Here is a 16,501-nt window from a genome sequence, read left to right on the forward strand (position 1 = left end):
ATCACAAATAAGTCAGCTTGGCCTTGAACCCAACAGACTGCCACCTTTCAACTCTGGAACATTACTCTGCTCTGACCCTCTTGACCCCTTGCCACTCTTATAAGCCATGTTGGGTCACATTGCCTTGGTTGTGATCTTTTCTAACTCCAAAAAGCAGTGTGAAAACACAGTCTTACAGAACAGCAGGTTGCATGAGAGAGATGATCTTTGAGCTTTAGGCAAACAGGAAAAAAAAATCTAAAAAAATGAACAGCCAAGGAATGTCTTTTTTTTAAGTTAATGAGACATTTACACAAGTTTATGTTGTGACTCATAGAAGCGAGTTAATGTTTGGCACAAGAACTCATTTACAGATGTAGATGGAGGTAGTTCTGGGTACAGAAAACTTACGCAGCTCGCATGAGCTCTGGGTTGGGTACACAGCGCAGACGGTGGGATAGCAGCTGGAACGCATGGCTCTGTGGCAAGAGCATGAGGAGGCCATACAGAGCCTTGATCAGGTAGGGGTTGTTCTCTACATCCAGGAGCTGCAGCCGCAGGTCTAAAGAGTGCCAGAAAGTTAGAGGTGGAGCAAAGCGCATCTTAAAAACAAACATCTGGTCAACAAAGCCAATTTTATTTTTTGAAAGTAGTGAAAAATAAAACAAAATCTGTGCTATGTTTGGAGTTATACTTAAAGAGGGAATAGAAATCTAAAACTGTAAAGAAGGCAAGATCTTATCTGGTCTTAAACACCCAACACACTCCCCTTCCACGTATACAACAGCCTACAGGAAAAGGCTTCACAATGAGCTGGGTACTGGAGAAGATGTGCCCTGCAATGGAGACCATACTTCTGACCATTCTGAGCTGCCTAAGCTTCCCTATCAAGTTCAGTCTCCATTTTGAAGGGTGAGCAAAAACGATTCGTGGCCATTTTCACCTCATGTTAGAAAATGACATCTTCAATATGGCAGGTACGGAAATGATTGCTGCTCTTGCCAATGAACTTTCATGACTGGACACACCAGTGCCTGAATAAAGTGACGACATGCAGATCATTCAGAAATTTTCTTCACTTCTCTTTTCTTTGCTCCCTGCAGCCACATTGTCATCTTTCCCATCAGTTTTAGTCTGAAAACTGCTACCGTGCTGCACATCCAAACACATGCATAATTCTGTCTCATGTACGGTAAATAGCACATACTGTATGACTGTTCCTATTCCCTTGTGCTGCCCCTTGGTGTATAGTATATTATTCCATCTCCTGTCTGGTTTTTGTCCTGCTTCTTTCTGTTAAGCGGTCTTTTTCAAAGTGACAAACAGTGAGATGACCAGAGCAGTATTGGTGGGGATGTATGGGATCGGAAGGGGTTGCGATATTGCCGTGCCAGTTTTCACCCGTCCCTACCCCCTCCTTCCGCCGTTATCCATCTTCCTGCCCACACAGCTGAATGTAGGTCTGTGCTTGCCTACAGCCATCAGCAATCAGTTCTGCCCCAGTTACTGATACGGCATTGGCAGGATAACAACCAAATGCGCACGCACACAGGCCAACAGAAACACAGACCCACATTCAACATCACTGCAGACCAAAGAGATGATGTCTGATAAAGAAAAAACAGACTTAAAGATATACAATGTAGTTATCTATGATTTCAAAGTCATGGAAGCACAATCTGAATTAAAGTTTGTGGATGGGGCGATGAACAGGAGAGCATGCGGGACCAATGCTGAGTGGGGTGAGATCCCCAGACAGTATGCGATGCAAGTGGAGTGGGTTGGGCAGGTGTTACATGTGGCCAGGTGTGCCGAGACTCACATGTAAATATGGGGCTCTCGATGAGCTGCACCAGTTTGTCCACTTCCATCAGGAAGTCCACTGTTACTTCCAAGTCTCCGCTGATTGTTGATGTCAAGGAGAAAGCTTTGTCACACTAAAGAATAGAGTATCACACCGAACAGATTTAAAGAAATGATGTATGAAATGACTATCGGAAGGATTACCTGTAATGCTTGGTTTGTCTCACTTATACCCTTTATCTGACATAGAAAAGTCCTAAAACTAGCTGGCCTTTTTTTGTCTCTAGCAGAACCTCCCTTAACTTGGTTCATCGCACTTCAGGAAGCAAGAAGTGATTAAGCACGTTTGGAATTCCCCCTTTCCAATTTGGGCCGACCTACAATGCTTTGGAAAAAAGGCTTCATTAAAAACAAAAGAAATTAATAAGAATGTTCAGGAGACTTACTGGGCTCTGGAAAAAAAAAAAAGTTTAAAACACTGCTGACATTTAACATTCCAGACATCTACAGTACCATGAGCCCTACAGTAAACTGAAGCATCCTCATTAGAAATCTGCACAGCTAACTTCCTCTCTATAATGACCAAGTTTCACCTGCCATGCTCAAACAACAGTGTCCCCAGTGGAGTCCATTAGCAACATTTCCAAAGCAGTACATTATCCTCCACAATGTTTATAAACATAACATACAGTATACCAACTCTGTGTGTACATCACAGCTGTGCCAGGAGTGCTAATGTGAAAGGAGCTGCAAATCTCTCAAGCTGCCATGCCCTAAACAAGCAAACAATACAGATAAAAGGAGGAGGAAAGAAGTATTAAAAAACACATTCATTAATATTTAAAATTTGCTCAATCTGAATTATTTAAACAGGTTTTTTGATGCTGCAGTCAGTAGTCAGTCTCAGTATTAAAGTACAGCCTTCAGATCTCCTCTCCCTAAATGTTTCTCAAGGGGTTGCAGAGGTCACCTCACTCTTAGCAGGGCTTCTAATATGCTGTCCCAGCAAAATGGGCTGACACACCACATAAAAGCTACAACCAACTTGACCTTAATAACACCTCATTCCCTGACTGATTTATGGCAACACTCAGCTTTCACTACATCTGATCCCATGTTGAAGAACTGTATCCACGCCCAACTTATCCAGAAACCCAGCTGTAGAGAGAACAATAATTACAGTGGTCCAATGCGGCCTGGTTTTTCAGTTCAGATTGCTGTCCCTTTTATTTTGGTTGGATAAAGGGACTATGCACTGATGAGTAGAAACAGACAGCCAGAGCCACTCCCCTCATGATGTATAAACAGCTCCTTCTGGCTTCTATAAATGGAGAAGTGAGGAGGAACAGGGTGGCTGGTGAGTTTACTGTGACAGTGTGAGTAGAAGACTGCACAGAATCGTGCCAGCACCACAGAAATATAAAACTGTACAGCCTTTTATTTGGTGAGGCAGATAATAGCTTCTTTTTGTTTTCACCACTGACGTGCAAGGCAGAGATTTTAAGATTTTAAACCTGTAAAGTCAAAACTTAACAAAATGGCTTTGAAATAGAAGTCTCTGGACAAATATCATGCTGCAAGGATGCAATATGCTTTTGTACTGAAGGAAACTGCTGGCTACATGAAAATATTCCAATAGCGAAAAGGCTATAACTGGGAGATTAAAATCAGCATAAGAACCACAGATTGCTTTATTATACAGCAAATGTTTTTGTGTTCCAAACCATGCAGTAAAGTCAGGGTCAGAAGGACACAGAGCCATTCGAAACTGTTCATTCTGGACAAGTGTAACCGATACCTTGGAACATTGCTGTTCAATCAAGAAAAGCAAACACACCAACATTTCCAAAATAATACATTCGTCTGCCTGTGCATCAACCAATAGGTGACGGTTTGATCAAAGCTATTTCAGAGTAACACACCTCTCATTCTCAAAAGAGAAACGCAGAACAAACAATCAGAGAAATAAGAACACTTGAAACCTTCAGAGCCCTTGAAAAACATTTCACCCTGGATGTTAGTTGTATTTAATCTTGCTCGGGAATGATAATGAACCAGTCCACTCCTATTTAGGTTGCTTCTTATTTTTAAAAAATAGATATAAGAAAGGCAAGCATTTTTCTCCTTATTTAGTAAAGTGTTTTAGGGGATGTATTTTATCTAAATCCCATGTTTGAATCCTGCCTAGTTTTAAATGCCATAGTCTCCAGCTGTTCTGAGAAGTACAAATCAATCAATCCTGTAAGCAAAATTGTGAAGCCTTCTGCGTTAGGTATTCATTGATCGCAGCAAGGGGTAAAGGGAGTACCCTTTAATTACAATGGCGATGCACAAGCACTAGAAATGGGGACAAAAGCATTTTGCCACCTTAATCTGAAATCCTGCCTTAAAGGTAAGCAAGTGGAGTCATATCTAACCTCACCAAACTTCACACACACACACGCAGCCAAAGTGCTGACAAGGCAGACTTCATTCTTAGCGTGCAGGATGTTGCTCTGCAAACAAGAGAGAGGTCATAGTGTATTCGAAATCCAACAATAATGCTGCTCTGCATACAGTACATGGTTATTTAAAGTGTTGGAATTTCCAATGCTATGTTTTGACATTGAGGCAGGCATTAAACTATACCCAATAGTTTCACAATAAATTCATTTTCTGCCTAAGATTCTGCATTAACTTATGGTTTTTTATGGCCTTTCAGCACATAGCTGAAGAGCTGTTTAATGTTCAATATACCAAATTCCTGCAGTAACCCTGTGAAAAGCGTTTTTTGTCTCATCTTGTAGACCCAACTCAACTCAAGAGGATACAACTTCTGGATGAGATCATAGGCGTGCTTGTAGTTTTGTGTCAGGAAGCAGAGGGAGACGGTAGCAACTGGGTTGTGACACCAGGACCGGTACAGACAGCAGAACAGGGTGCAGCTCTCCTGGGGGAACAAATGCACACCCACAATGAGAGAGCAACCAAGAGCTATACCAAGTCACAGCAGCATGTATGCACCAGCTGCTCTGCACCCTGGGACAGTGACCATGAGCACAACAAAGTCAAACACAAGTGGGGGGACAGCAAGGCACAAGATGTTTCACCACTTAAAATTAATTCCTGTAAAATTTGGTTTTCATGTATCACATGAGGTTTTGAAGTATCAGCATATTGGCAATAGAAGGCTTGTAATTATATAAGTGCAGGACGGAAACAAGGTTATGAACAGTTCTTTACTTGCATATAGAAAGAGCAAGAAATTTCTATTTTAATAACACAAAATAGTTTTCTGAAAGTGCAGAGCTGAAATTACCCAATACAAGTGTACAGGTAGATGACAGCTGGGAAATTACTGAAGAGGGTAAAGGCTCTACTTCAAATGCAAAAATATGTTTTTCTGGTCTGCACATAAGGAGATTTCTGCAGCATCTGTGGACTGTATACTTTTAAAGATGTGGCAAGGATTGTGCTACACTTATAACCAGTTAGTAGGTTGAATCTGCATGCAAAGAACCTGGATGTGTGTGTACCTGTGTGTGAAGGTCCTTGAGCTGGTTGCGCAGCTGGAAGAGTTCTGCGGAGGTTAGAAGAATAGTGTTGAGGGTCTGGACCATAGTAGATGCAAACTTGAGGTCTTCTTCTTTCAGAAGGATGTCAGCCATGGAGTGAAAAATATTCTCTGCATTCAAGAGGAGGCACAGCTGCCTGGGAAGATAAAACAAAGAGCCAAGTCAGCAGAGCCAGACTGCCTCCCTCACATAACTCAGCCTGCAGCCTTCGCTCTCTTGCTGACAAACTCCATCACGCTGCTGCCCTACAAAGGCATTCAGATCAGCAGCAGCTTTGGTAAATCCAGCTGACAGCAACCGAGAGGTTCTTCATCTTAGGATGAAGAGTTAGAAGGGTCAATGAAGATCATCTGGACCAAGAATTAGGCAATTCACAACAAGGGGACAGCAACAGCCCACCACAGTTTCACTGACGCATCTCTTCAGGGAATCTTTCAGAAATATGAATTTGTGCTTATTGACTAGTGCAATGCATTCTTCCATTACTGGAGTAGCTGGGCCTCACACTCCTGCTGTACCTTCATAAGTTAAATAAACCATTGGACTTCCCACATGTCGACGGCTCAGGTATTTCAAACTTTTTTACTTTGCCTTCAGCATACGGAATGGTTATTTAGTTGGGGGGCGATACTGCCGTCATTGCAGGACTGACCATAACTGTACATAAATGACAAGCGAACAGTAATGCTTTCTGATTGCAGGATGTTCTGAATGCAGAAATAGCTTAAGCGGGTTATTTTCAGCAAAGTGGACAATCTGGCGTTAGACGTTTGTACGAACAAAGTGGAATGAATGCCACCTACACATGCTGGCCTCCCACTGATGCTAGTGATATACTTGTGGGAGCCTGAGTGTAGTTTTGTTAATGGCAAGAGGTGCATGTTATGAAAGGTCACGATAACAGTGTAGGACGATGATGGGTTTCTGCAACTCCCTCCCATCCTTTTCCGTGTCTGTGGGCATAAGTACAGCCAAACCAGCGCGTTAATACATGCTTTTTGTTCTTGACTTGAGAACGTGTGGGTAAGTGGGGGGGCGAGACACAACTAGTAGAAATTAGGCCAGAGTGACACACAGCCAGAACCTTCCCTGCTGCTGTCAACCAGAGATTTTCCAGTGATTCAGGGATATGCAAATTCCATGTTTAACCACTGTATTTCTCTGGTGCTGCAGTTTGTTTCTTTTTTTCTGCTACTTTGGACAACTAAGTAGCTATTGCAACATCACTTCACCAGTAGAGTAAAACTAACCTGTCTCCCGAAGGTCTAATCCCAGCTCACGTTCCCTATTAGTAGGTGAACAGTCCATAGCTCTGTGCGCAATGAAGGCTTCATCAGGGTGAAATACAGTACACCCCCACATTCCACCCTAGGATCTCTCATCTGCGGCTCTCTAGGGCTCTCATCATTGCCTCTCCTTCTTACAGACATCAACTGCACACCTATTCATCTCTTCTCCACTCTCCGTTATCAACAAATGTGCTGTGACAGTCCTCCAAGGACTTGTAGGCAACAAGTAAGAGATGCTACAGCTTACGTTATCTTTGTTTTCGCCTACACTGCCTGCTCCGGGGTGATGTCTTAGACAGAATCAAAATGTACTCTTAACAACCCTCAACATTTTCTCATATGTTCCCTCTGTGTTGCAGCCCTTTGTCTATAAAAGCGCTTCTAGTCTCCTTGCTGCACACAGAAACCTACATCCTCTTGCCACAGGATTACAAAGATAATGGTAAGGCAGTGATCAACCTTTAAAGCAAAAAAAGGAAGAGACAAACACATATGAGTGCTAGAGTGTTGAAGGTCAGAGGTTACTAAAGGTTTTTTCCCCAACATTTACCTTTATGTTTTGGCCTTCACTCTGAAATAAACTAGTAAGAGAGGTGGTCCCTTGCAGTACTGCAAGACCCAGTATTTCTCAATATGCCCTGTCCACTAAAAACAATTTAAATCCCTCGTAACTGGAGCTACAAATAAGTGACACCCACCATACATCAATTTAAAAATCCTTATATTTGCAAGAGTATAATAGAACAGCATGTAATTTCACAGTAAAACAGAGGTTTTCAAAGGAATATTTTTCTAATTCTTCATTTATGTTTTTGAAATACAGTTGTTACAAATATTCTTAATGAAGACTAGTTTCTAGATTCATCCTAAATATGTAAGAATAATTATTTCATGCTTTTCAAATACTCAAGGAGCACAAAGGCATGAAACAACCATTAGTACTAATTGAAGGGCACCATCTGTCAAGAGGAATTCAGTGTCCCTGTGGACAGATTATTTCCCACAATTTTATAACCATCAGAAAACTGATAGTCCTTTCGAGACACTTAGTAGCCATATCAAGCAGTTTGTCAGTCAGTGCTGTCAAGTGATTGTGTTCCATGAACCTGAATGCCCAAGAAACCTTCAGAGAGACAGACCCAACAGATACTAGATCTGAACAGCACACCTCTCTTCAAGATATCCGTGTACAGTAGTGGATTCTTTGATGTAAGACAAAAATCTACTGAAATTGATTTGTTTTCTTGTACAAAAGTCGTTTAGGCCTGAAAGTTTCTGGGCCTGTAACCTGAGACCTACATCTGTCCTTTTGCCCAGCTGAAGGAGAGGACTGTTGTTGTAACTACTATTACAGAACGAAAACACTGCTACAGCCTTGTACAATATCCCTGATGCACTTGGTGACCTCCATAACAAGCCAAAAAAGATGCTTTCGGAACTCCTATAAAGAATAAACTCTTTAAAGACGTCTTCCTTATCACAGTAAGGAGTGAGAGCCTAAAGGAGTGAGGAGTAAGGAGCAAGGAGTGAGAGCCTAAATTAAAAAAAAAAATACTACAGGACATAATGTCCAAGAAACAGTCCCAACATATTTCAGAGTAATTCATACAGTATATACTGTATATAAAAAACACATGTGGCATGCCTAGAGAAAACAACAAATGTATTTTTGAAATTTAGAAAAGTGACTATTTGATTTAAAAGATGTGGTTTGCTCAGACAATTAAAATAGAAGATAGCGTTTAAAAAAATAAAAAAAAATAAAGTTTTTTAAACACACGCAAAACAACTAATTAAAAGTTCTGTGGGTTAAAACTGGAAAGTCAAAATAACTTAATTCTGTACCAGAGAAGACTGTCTAAACCTACATGACACTAAAGTAAAACTGTGCTCTGATTTGCTTAACAGTCTATGGGGGTTTCAGAGTAAAATGGCTCTCTTGCTGCCAGTAAAACTTCCAATTAAATCTCTCATTAACAGATGTATCTCCTGTTTCAAATTACATTTTAAAGCATAACCTTGACAGCAGGTGCTTTATTTAGAAACACATGGAAAATGTCACCAGAAAAAAATGAATGGAAGGAAAAGCTGTCTTTAATAACCTTCTTAAATACTGCATTAATTATATGTACGCCACAAGTGTTAAGGAAATATTCTCATAGTTTTAAAAAAACAATGCCCATATAAATGATCTCACTACTATTAAATGTGCACTTCAGCTGTTTCAGTGTATCAGCTCTACTATGCTGCCCGTTACTACTGAGGGCAGTAGTCTGGCATCTCTTCACAGCTCCATCAAGGACTAATGCCAGGGACAGGGTGGCACTGTGTTTCTTCACTGTGACTGAAACAGTTAGAAACAGGGGACCCGAGCATACAGACGTATAGCTGACGGCCTCGTCCTCCCACAAAGGAAGGGATCACTTTGCACTTTCTTCACAAGGGAGGACTGAAACAGGAAACGTCCTATCACATGTGCCACGGGTGATGGTTACACGGCATTTCAAGCTGTAGTTCGGTCAACTAATGGGAAACCTTTCAAAGCCTGGAGGGACAATTTAGTATAGCCAATTGAACCTAACCTGCAGACCTGTGGGAGGGAAGAGGAAACTGGAACTCCAGGAGAAAACTAAAGTGGACAGAGGGAAGACGTGCAAACTCCAGCCCAGAATCAACCCAGAAGAACTAGGAGCTGTGATGCAGTCGCACCTACCATACCACCATGCCACCTGAATGTTAAGAGACAGTAAAAATGGGAATATAAACTATTGCTACCGATCCACCAAAAGTCCAGTATTTTAACTGGGACTTGATGTTGACTGTGTCCACCAAAGGCAAAAGGCAGCCACTTCTGCTGGAAATCCTTCTAATCATAGTTAAATGACTGCTAGGAGCCTCAGTCCTTCCCACATGCACAGATAAGGAACCAAACAGAAAAGAACGTATGCTTTTTTTAACAAACGAAATGCATCTACACTGACTCTATACAACACTTAAAATCTAAAAATTCACAATTTTATCATTTGAGATCACAAAGCGGGGTGCGTTTTATTCTTATAAGAAATAACACCCTGCCATTTCACAGCTCTTCTCTCCTGACACAAGCTTTTTTCCCCCAGGACGGATGTGTATTGACTCTCTCTGAATACGGCTGATCCACAGGCCTGATGCAGTTGCCATGGCGATGTTGAAGGAAAACATCTGGGGAAGAGAACCTGCCCCTTGAGGAGCCCCAGTGTGCATCCCAGTTGCGAGTCAGCGTCCACCATTGCACTCATTCCAAACATACTTGGCAGAATATCTCTCTACTACAGATGTGTTTCAGCACCCAAACTCCAATAGGAAAGTAATGCAACATGCGGTTAATGTTCCCATTTAAGAACTCTTGAAAAGTCACAAAAAAATTCATTTTTTTCTTTTACAGTCATACTTTAGCTCCCTTCTTTTCAATGGAAACCAGACATCACAGCAGAAATATTTACCAGCGGACCCGTTTATGACACCCTGCCACAGGACCTTGTGGGATTATTTATTCCTAATGGGAGAGGGGTCATAGCCCCCTTTTATTTGGTCCTTGCAATGCAAAGGAAAAGCACCCAACAAAATATGTGCTCAGTTATAAAAGAATAAAAGGTTGGAACGACTTCACAGAGCGTTTTAAATCTGAGACATGGTAGGAACAGTGTGGTAACTGCAGTGTGGCAATCCTGATGCATGATAAACAGGTCTGAGTTTCAAGCACCAATTCAATATTCAATAGAATTCAACTGGCTTATAGCAAAATGATTCATTATTTGCTATGTACACACTAGAGAGATATTGTAGGGAATGAACAACCTTGCAAATACCATAATCTAACAGTAATAAGGGGGATTGGCTACAGACACAAAACCAACCACATTTTTGGTATAATAACTATGTAATAAAAAAATAAACAAGCGATCAATATGTATATTTGCTATAATTGGAAGTTTATTGCAAATGCAAAATACACAAAACTAAAAGTCTTTCACTAGACTTGCATTTAACGTACCATTCTTTATGTTTTCTTCTTCTGCTTAATGAAATAGACTCTTAAGTTGTGCACTGTACCTACAGAACGAGTGCAATGAGTTCACAGCAAGCTTGCTCAATAATTCAACTTTCATGCTCAACATCATCACTTCTTTCCCTTTTAGCCTGTCATCCACTCGCTGCACTATTGTTCCATTCTCTTTTAGTTGCCATGATTAAGAGTCTAGATTAATGCTGAAATACTGTAATGTACTGAATGTTAAAATTTCATTAGAGCGCAGTAACAAAGTGTCGTTATGCAGCTGGGGGAAGAGAATGAATTGTATTGAATATTCAAAACCAAGAACTACAAATCCATGAATTGCAAGGGTTTTCTCATGACTTAATATACCTAGAAGTACAGGCCAAACAGGAATGTATTTTCAGGCACACCACCCGGCACAGGTAGTCCTCTATCTGCCAAGCTAAAAGGGAATTATTATAATTATAATGCAATATCATATTAATGGTAGAATTATAATGCAATTGTATATTAAGAGTTAATTAAAATTTCTTTAAATATGTTATTATTAATAATTCTGTGGTGATCAGACATCAATTACAAGAAAATGTAACAGAAGTGAAAAACCACACTGAGCAGACTTTTATCCCCCAGAACGTCAGACATTGAACAACAAGAGCAAATGAAATATACGTTTTATTCTGCATGTAAGGTAGATTAATTTCCAGTGCATTTAAATAGGAGCTACACCAAAGGCAATGACAAGTCATATATATAGACGTAAAATGTTTTATAACCTACATCTCAAGGACTGTAATGTTGCTTTGTTAAAGAAATCAAATACAAATCACCCATGTTTCTGATTAATATTTCTTTAGATATATTAAAGAAAAATTAATTATAAAGTCCAATATAGTAATACATTGTCCCATTTTTCAAAAATACTACTTTTTTGTTTCAGGCAGCTTACTTTCTGACTATTACCTTTGAAAACACTGAAATTCCACTTATTTTCTAAATATTACAATATGCAAAGTTGTAACGTGTGCCATGGCTGATCCAAGAATGGAAGGTAATTGCGTAACATGTATCTGTCTGATAACCCAACCTAAGTATGGAGAAGTGGAAATAAAAGGTGTTAGCGGTCAATGTTTTTTTGAACATACTGTACATTACCTTCACTTTATTTCCTTTCTGTGTAGTGTTTATGTTCAGTGTATACTGTGATGGTGGAGAAGGGGAAACCCCATTACCTGTAAAGTGGTTTGAGTGGTGTGACCAGAAAAGCACTTACTGTATATAAGTGTAAGGATTTCATTCATATAATATTATATCAGAAAAAACAAATATTAACAGGATCATATTACTTGTTTGCACCTGTACAGTATTAACGGTGTTTCGCAATATCAGATGCAAGCAATGAAAAACACTCTCCTGAATGTGGAGGTCACTATGTCACCTGTGAAACATTCTACAGCATCAGTATTCAGATGCAAAGGAGAGTCATAGTGACTGGTCAGGAAACCATGTGCTTCCTGGTTGTTGAACAGAGCATCGCAGTGGGAAAATGCAACACAGTCAGATAATCTAATAGTTCGAAATCACAAAAGTCTCAAATTGTATGTCAATAACTAAGGTTATTATATTCATGGTATTAATAAGCCTCAGCTGATGTTGTGCTAACAGCATGTCCTACCTGATAATGAAGGCACCCCTGATCTCCAGTAGTTTCCTCTCCATGCTGAATCTGTTGAGCAGGTTGATCATGAACTTGTAGAAGTAAGAGTTCATGCTGGGGGTGGAGGGGGAACAATCTGTACCTTTCAAACCTGCAGCACAGGACCAGGATAGATGTCAGATACACTGGAACTTTTATCAGTACCTCCAATGACATAAAATGGGGACCTTGTAGAACATCATCACTGTAGTACAATACAATCACCAAGAGCAAGAAACCGATTTGGGCTGAAACGGATTTAAATCCTTCAAGTCTCAATCTTTCTACAATGATGTCAAAGCAAAAGGCAGACCAGATGTGTGTATAATGGCTCAGGAGCATACAAGCCTTTAATTTTGTGTTACAACATCACTAATGTAATAACTAATAAGAAGATAAAATTAGTAACTGCAGATAAACAGGACTCACTTATTGACTTATTAATTACTTGATTGTATGATCATTTTAAAATACGACCTATGAACTGGAGCAGACTGTGGACAGCAGTAAAAAAGTCTCACAAGGATACATTACTGTATCTCTAGGCATATGTGAGACAGTGACTATATTTATGAAACAGTATTTATGAAAGAACTGCCCCTGCAATTAAAAGGGAAATGCCATATATAATAATTCCTGAAATTAATGTTAAAATAAATTGAAAAAGAATTACATGGACATTGTTCCTGACTAGACATTTGCCTTTGTGTATATACACATAAACACGCATGCATACAGAATGTATTTGAGATTTTTTGTAGACATCTGCAGTGCACTATTCCATAATGTGCCCTAGCTTTCATCTCTAAATCCAAACAGGAATGCCAATAAATAAATGGCTTCTGAATCACATTGTTGTCCCAGCACACTCCTTACTCGCCCACTAACGAGAGACAGCTGGGGTCTGGTCCTCTCTGAAATCCCAGCGACAGAGGGCTGCAGGAATTTCTGGGAATCTGTTTAATGTGGAAAAAAAAGGACTTGGAAGCTTTCCCTGGGGACTGGAAAACATCTTTGTGGGTCAAAGGTGAGAAAAGATGCATTTGAAATCCCAACACTGGGGAAAGGCAGCCTTGAGGGGACAGAGGGAGTCAAAGAAAAATACAAAAGTCCTTTCCTCTACATACTCAGAAGAGGAAAAGACATAGCAAACTGCAGTCATGTACTTCTTTTCCCTGCATTCAACAAGACGGTATGCATCAAAACCAAGTTATAGCTGGGCTGAATGATCACTGATCCAAGCCTCTCTGTGTCTTTTCCTAAGATGCAGGAATGCTACCATGAAAGTTTACACGTTCTAACAAATGCTCATGGACATTTTAAAAGTTGTCCAGCACAGATACAATTCACTAATGCTTGAGAACTTTTCTTTTGAGCTCAATACTTATCAATTGTTAAGTTATTCAGAAAATGACCTTTTGGTATGAAAATAACTTTAAATTGCTGCACGCAGTGACCCAGTTATGTAGAGCATGTAAACATACAGTCTCTCTTCCACTACATATTAGATTAGGCTTTTCTATTTTTAAAACTTGGGCCCATTGTTTCTTTTCGAAATACTTACCAACATGGGATTTCCTCTATGAAGCAAAAGATGAGTGTTCTTAATTTCTCACCAAAGTGTTTAAGAACAGACAGACTCAAGATGGGCCGAGGGCCATGGGTCAAGGTGGGATTTTCTTGACCTTTGTTCCCCTCTGATGTTTTACAACATCTCCATCTGCCCATCAGCATCACAGGCAAGCAGGCCGCTGTTGCCAGATGTGCAGAACAGAACTTGGCTATAAAATGAAATCTGACTCTGTGTGCCCTGTTGCAGGCAACCCATGCTATGCCTATAAAAGGAATCTGTGGCCTGTGGAAATTTTCAATTAGTTTCTGTTCTGTTTCTGTAACACCTATCACCTTACACTTCAAACTGCTTCACTCCAGACGCTGCTGAACACTAGCTCTGTTTGAAAAGTAAATGTTTATACAATAATACTTAAACATATTTTTTATTTAAAGGAAAATGGTGGTTACATTTGCAGACATTCTGTGGAGTTGGGTAATATATTTTAATACCCTCCTGCTCCTTATTTTATTACTGACTTCAGCAAGGTCAAGGAGGTCACACAGTGAGTGGCTAAACTGAAGACAGTATTTTCTTTCTCTCTTTCGTCGACCTCTCTGCCTCACAAGACAAACCTTCTGAGGAAAAAGCTACTTCGCAGTCTCCTGGTGAGCCAAAGAGTGATTTGATCCATTTCAGAGAAACATGGGCAGTCATTTCCATGACAATAAGCAGCTTCCTCTCCTCTGTGCCACACAATGCACCGTTTATCATTCCATCCAGCGCACACACGCATCCCAGAGTGCTCTGGGGCCAAGGAGGAAGGGAGTACGTCGTCATGACAACTGCTGGGAATGGGGGGCCATCAGCATGCACTTCCACATCTAGACTAATATCTACACAATGGCAGATTACAAGTCTCGAGACAAGGCACTGAGATGAGTGGTGTTTGTGTGCTGTGGTATGTCAGCTCCACCTAACACATTCATTCAAATTATTTTTAAAAATGCTGTGGTCAATGAGGGTATCGGGAGGTTGTGAAAACATATTCTGATGGACGTTTGCTATGATTGCAATGTTGATCGAAAAGCCCTCTGGCCTTCCTGTGCCTCTGTCAGGAATATCGTGAAATAACACCCGTGTACAGGGTGACAGATACCGTTATTCACATTTTCTTTAAAACCAAATGGAAGAAGTGGATGATAATTGTTTCAACTTCTTTCAGTAACAGTGTCCTCCTCATGAGAGGAGTAAATCCTGACGACCTGAGAGTGAACCAGAGCTGAGGAGCCCCAATGCAAAGCCCCCAAAGAAACAGGAAAAGGCAATAAATCCAATTAGAGACAATGAGAGGAGAAGGGGGAGCAACAAAGGAAATGGGAACAGACAGGGAGGAAAGGGACTCCAGAGAGAGACACATGAATATATATATCGAAACAAGCAATGAAAAATATGTTAATCATGGCACAATTGCTTTAGACTAAGAGTCGCTGATTCAGTGGGTGAGATCAAGAAACAGCATTAATCCACATGCCCTTGAAAGTAGAGTAATCAGAAATCCCCACTAGGGCCCCAAACAAAGACACAGAAAAGAGAGTGTTTGTTACCTAGAACATAAGAAAGGTTGCATACAAGGGGAGGCCATTCGTCCAGTCATGCCTGTTTGGTCATTAGTGCTTAATTTATCCATGGATCTTCTCCAGCCACATCTTGAAGGATGCCAGAGTACTGGTTTCCAGAGCAGGACAGGGTAGATTGTTTCTACAACCTTTTGCATCAAGTGTTTATGGTTCTAAACTTACTCCCACATACTGTAGTATTCCAAATTCTCCCGTATTTATGCCTGGTCAAGGGTTAGTTCATAGCACTGTCTGAAGGTCCAGAGCTACAAATCAAGTAAGGGGTCAAAAGGTTAAAGGCTTTGTCATTTAGGGGGGTAAATGACCTTTCATTCAATCATCCTGTACTGTTGTATAAATCAGATGATGGTATTTATATAAAGCCTAATCATGAATGCTTAAAGGTATAGACCTGATAATCATGCACAGAAAAAAACAAAAGAAAAAAAACTGTCCAGAAAGGAAAATCCAAAAATGCATTCTTAAAGTATCTTACTAACCAGTTGTGCTATGAATATTGCAGAGCAACTGAAGTTTAAGATGAAAGATTTCAAAGTATAAGAGGGAGCCATCACTCTGATACACAGCTGAGCTGTTACCTATTATTAGAAAGATGTGAAAGAGAAAGGCTGGCCTCTGCTGTCAGCGTCAGAAGGGCAGAGGTACACACTCACCCACACCTGGCTGGACAGTCTTGGCTGATGCAGGGACCTGGAGCTCTGCTTTGCTCTCGGCATTGTCACATGACCCTGGAGCGTCTGTCTGACCAGCGGGGGAGGAGGCGATCTCAGCCAGAACCTCCAGGTCCTTGAGAATGACCTGGGAACAAAAGGATGGGGTCAGCGGGAGAGAACAGCGTGCGATCTCTTCATTCATCCAAAAACCCGCTGGCCCACGGCTCTGGAGTAGGGACAATGTTGCGTGTCGTCTTATCCCCCCTCCAAATTAAATAATTTTAAATAAAAACAAACAC

The 16,501-nt window shown here is 40.6% G+C and overlaps 1 protein-coding gene across 1 annotated transcript in view; it reads right to left on the reverse strand.

Annotated features, from left to right (window-relative positions):
• Nucleotides 1-16,501, reverse strand: part of vac14 (vac14 homolog (S. cerevisiae)) — a 48,312-nt gene that overhangs the window by 4,456 nt on the left and 27,355 nt on the right. The window contains exons 13-18 of the mRNA XM_088939022.1: nucleotides 16,203-16,347; nucleotides 12,337-12,469; nucleotides 5,298-5,472; nucleotides 4,593-4,711; nucleotides 1,802-1,881; nucleotides 391-541 (exon numbers count right to left, since the gene is read on the reverse strand). Coding sequence (XP_088795148.1) covers nucleotides 391-541; nucleotides 1,802-1,881; nucleotides 4,593-4,711; nucleotides 5,298-5,472; nucleotides 12,337-12,469; nucleotides 16,203-16,347 — 803 coding nt within the window. The remainder of the gene's footprint in view (nucleotides 1-390; nucleotides 542-1,801; nucleotides 1,882-4,592; nucleotides 4,712-5,297; nucleotides 5,473-12,336; nucleotides 12,470-16,202; nucleotides 16,348-16,501) is intronic.

This window comes from Atractosteus spatula, chromosome 21 (assembly GCF_055471065.1).
Source record: "Atractosteus spatula isolate fAtrSpa1 chromosome 21, fAtrSpa1.hap1, whole genome shotgun sequence".
NCBI lineage: Eukaryota > Metazoa > Chordata > Actinopteri > Semionotiformes > Lepisosteidae > Atractosteus > Atractosteus spatula.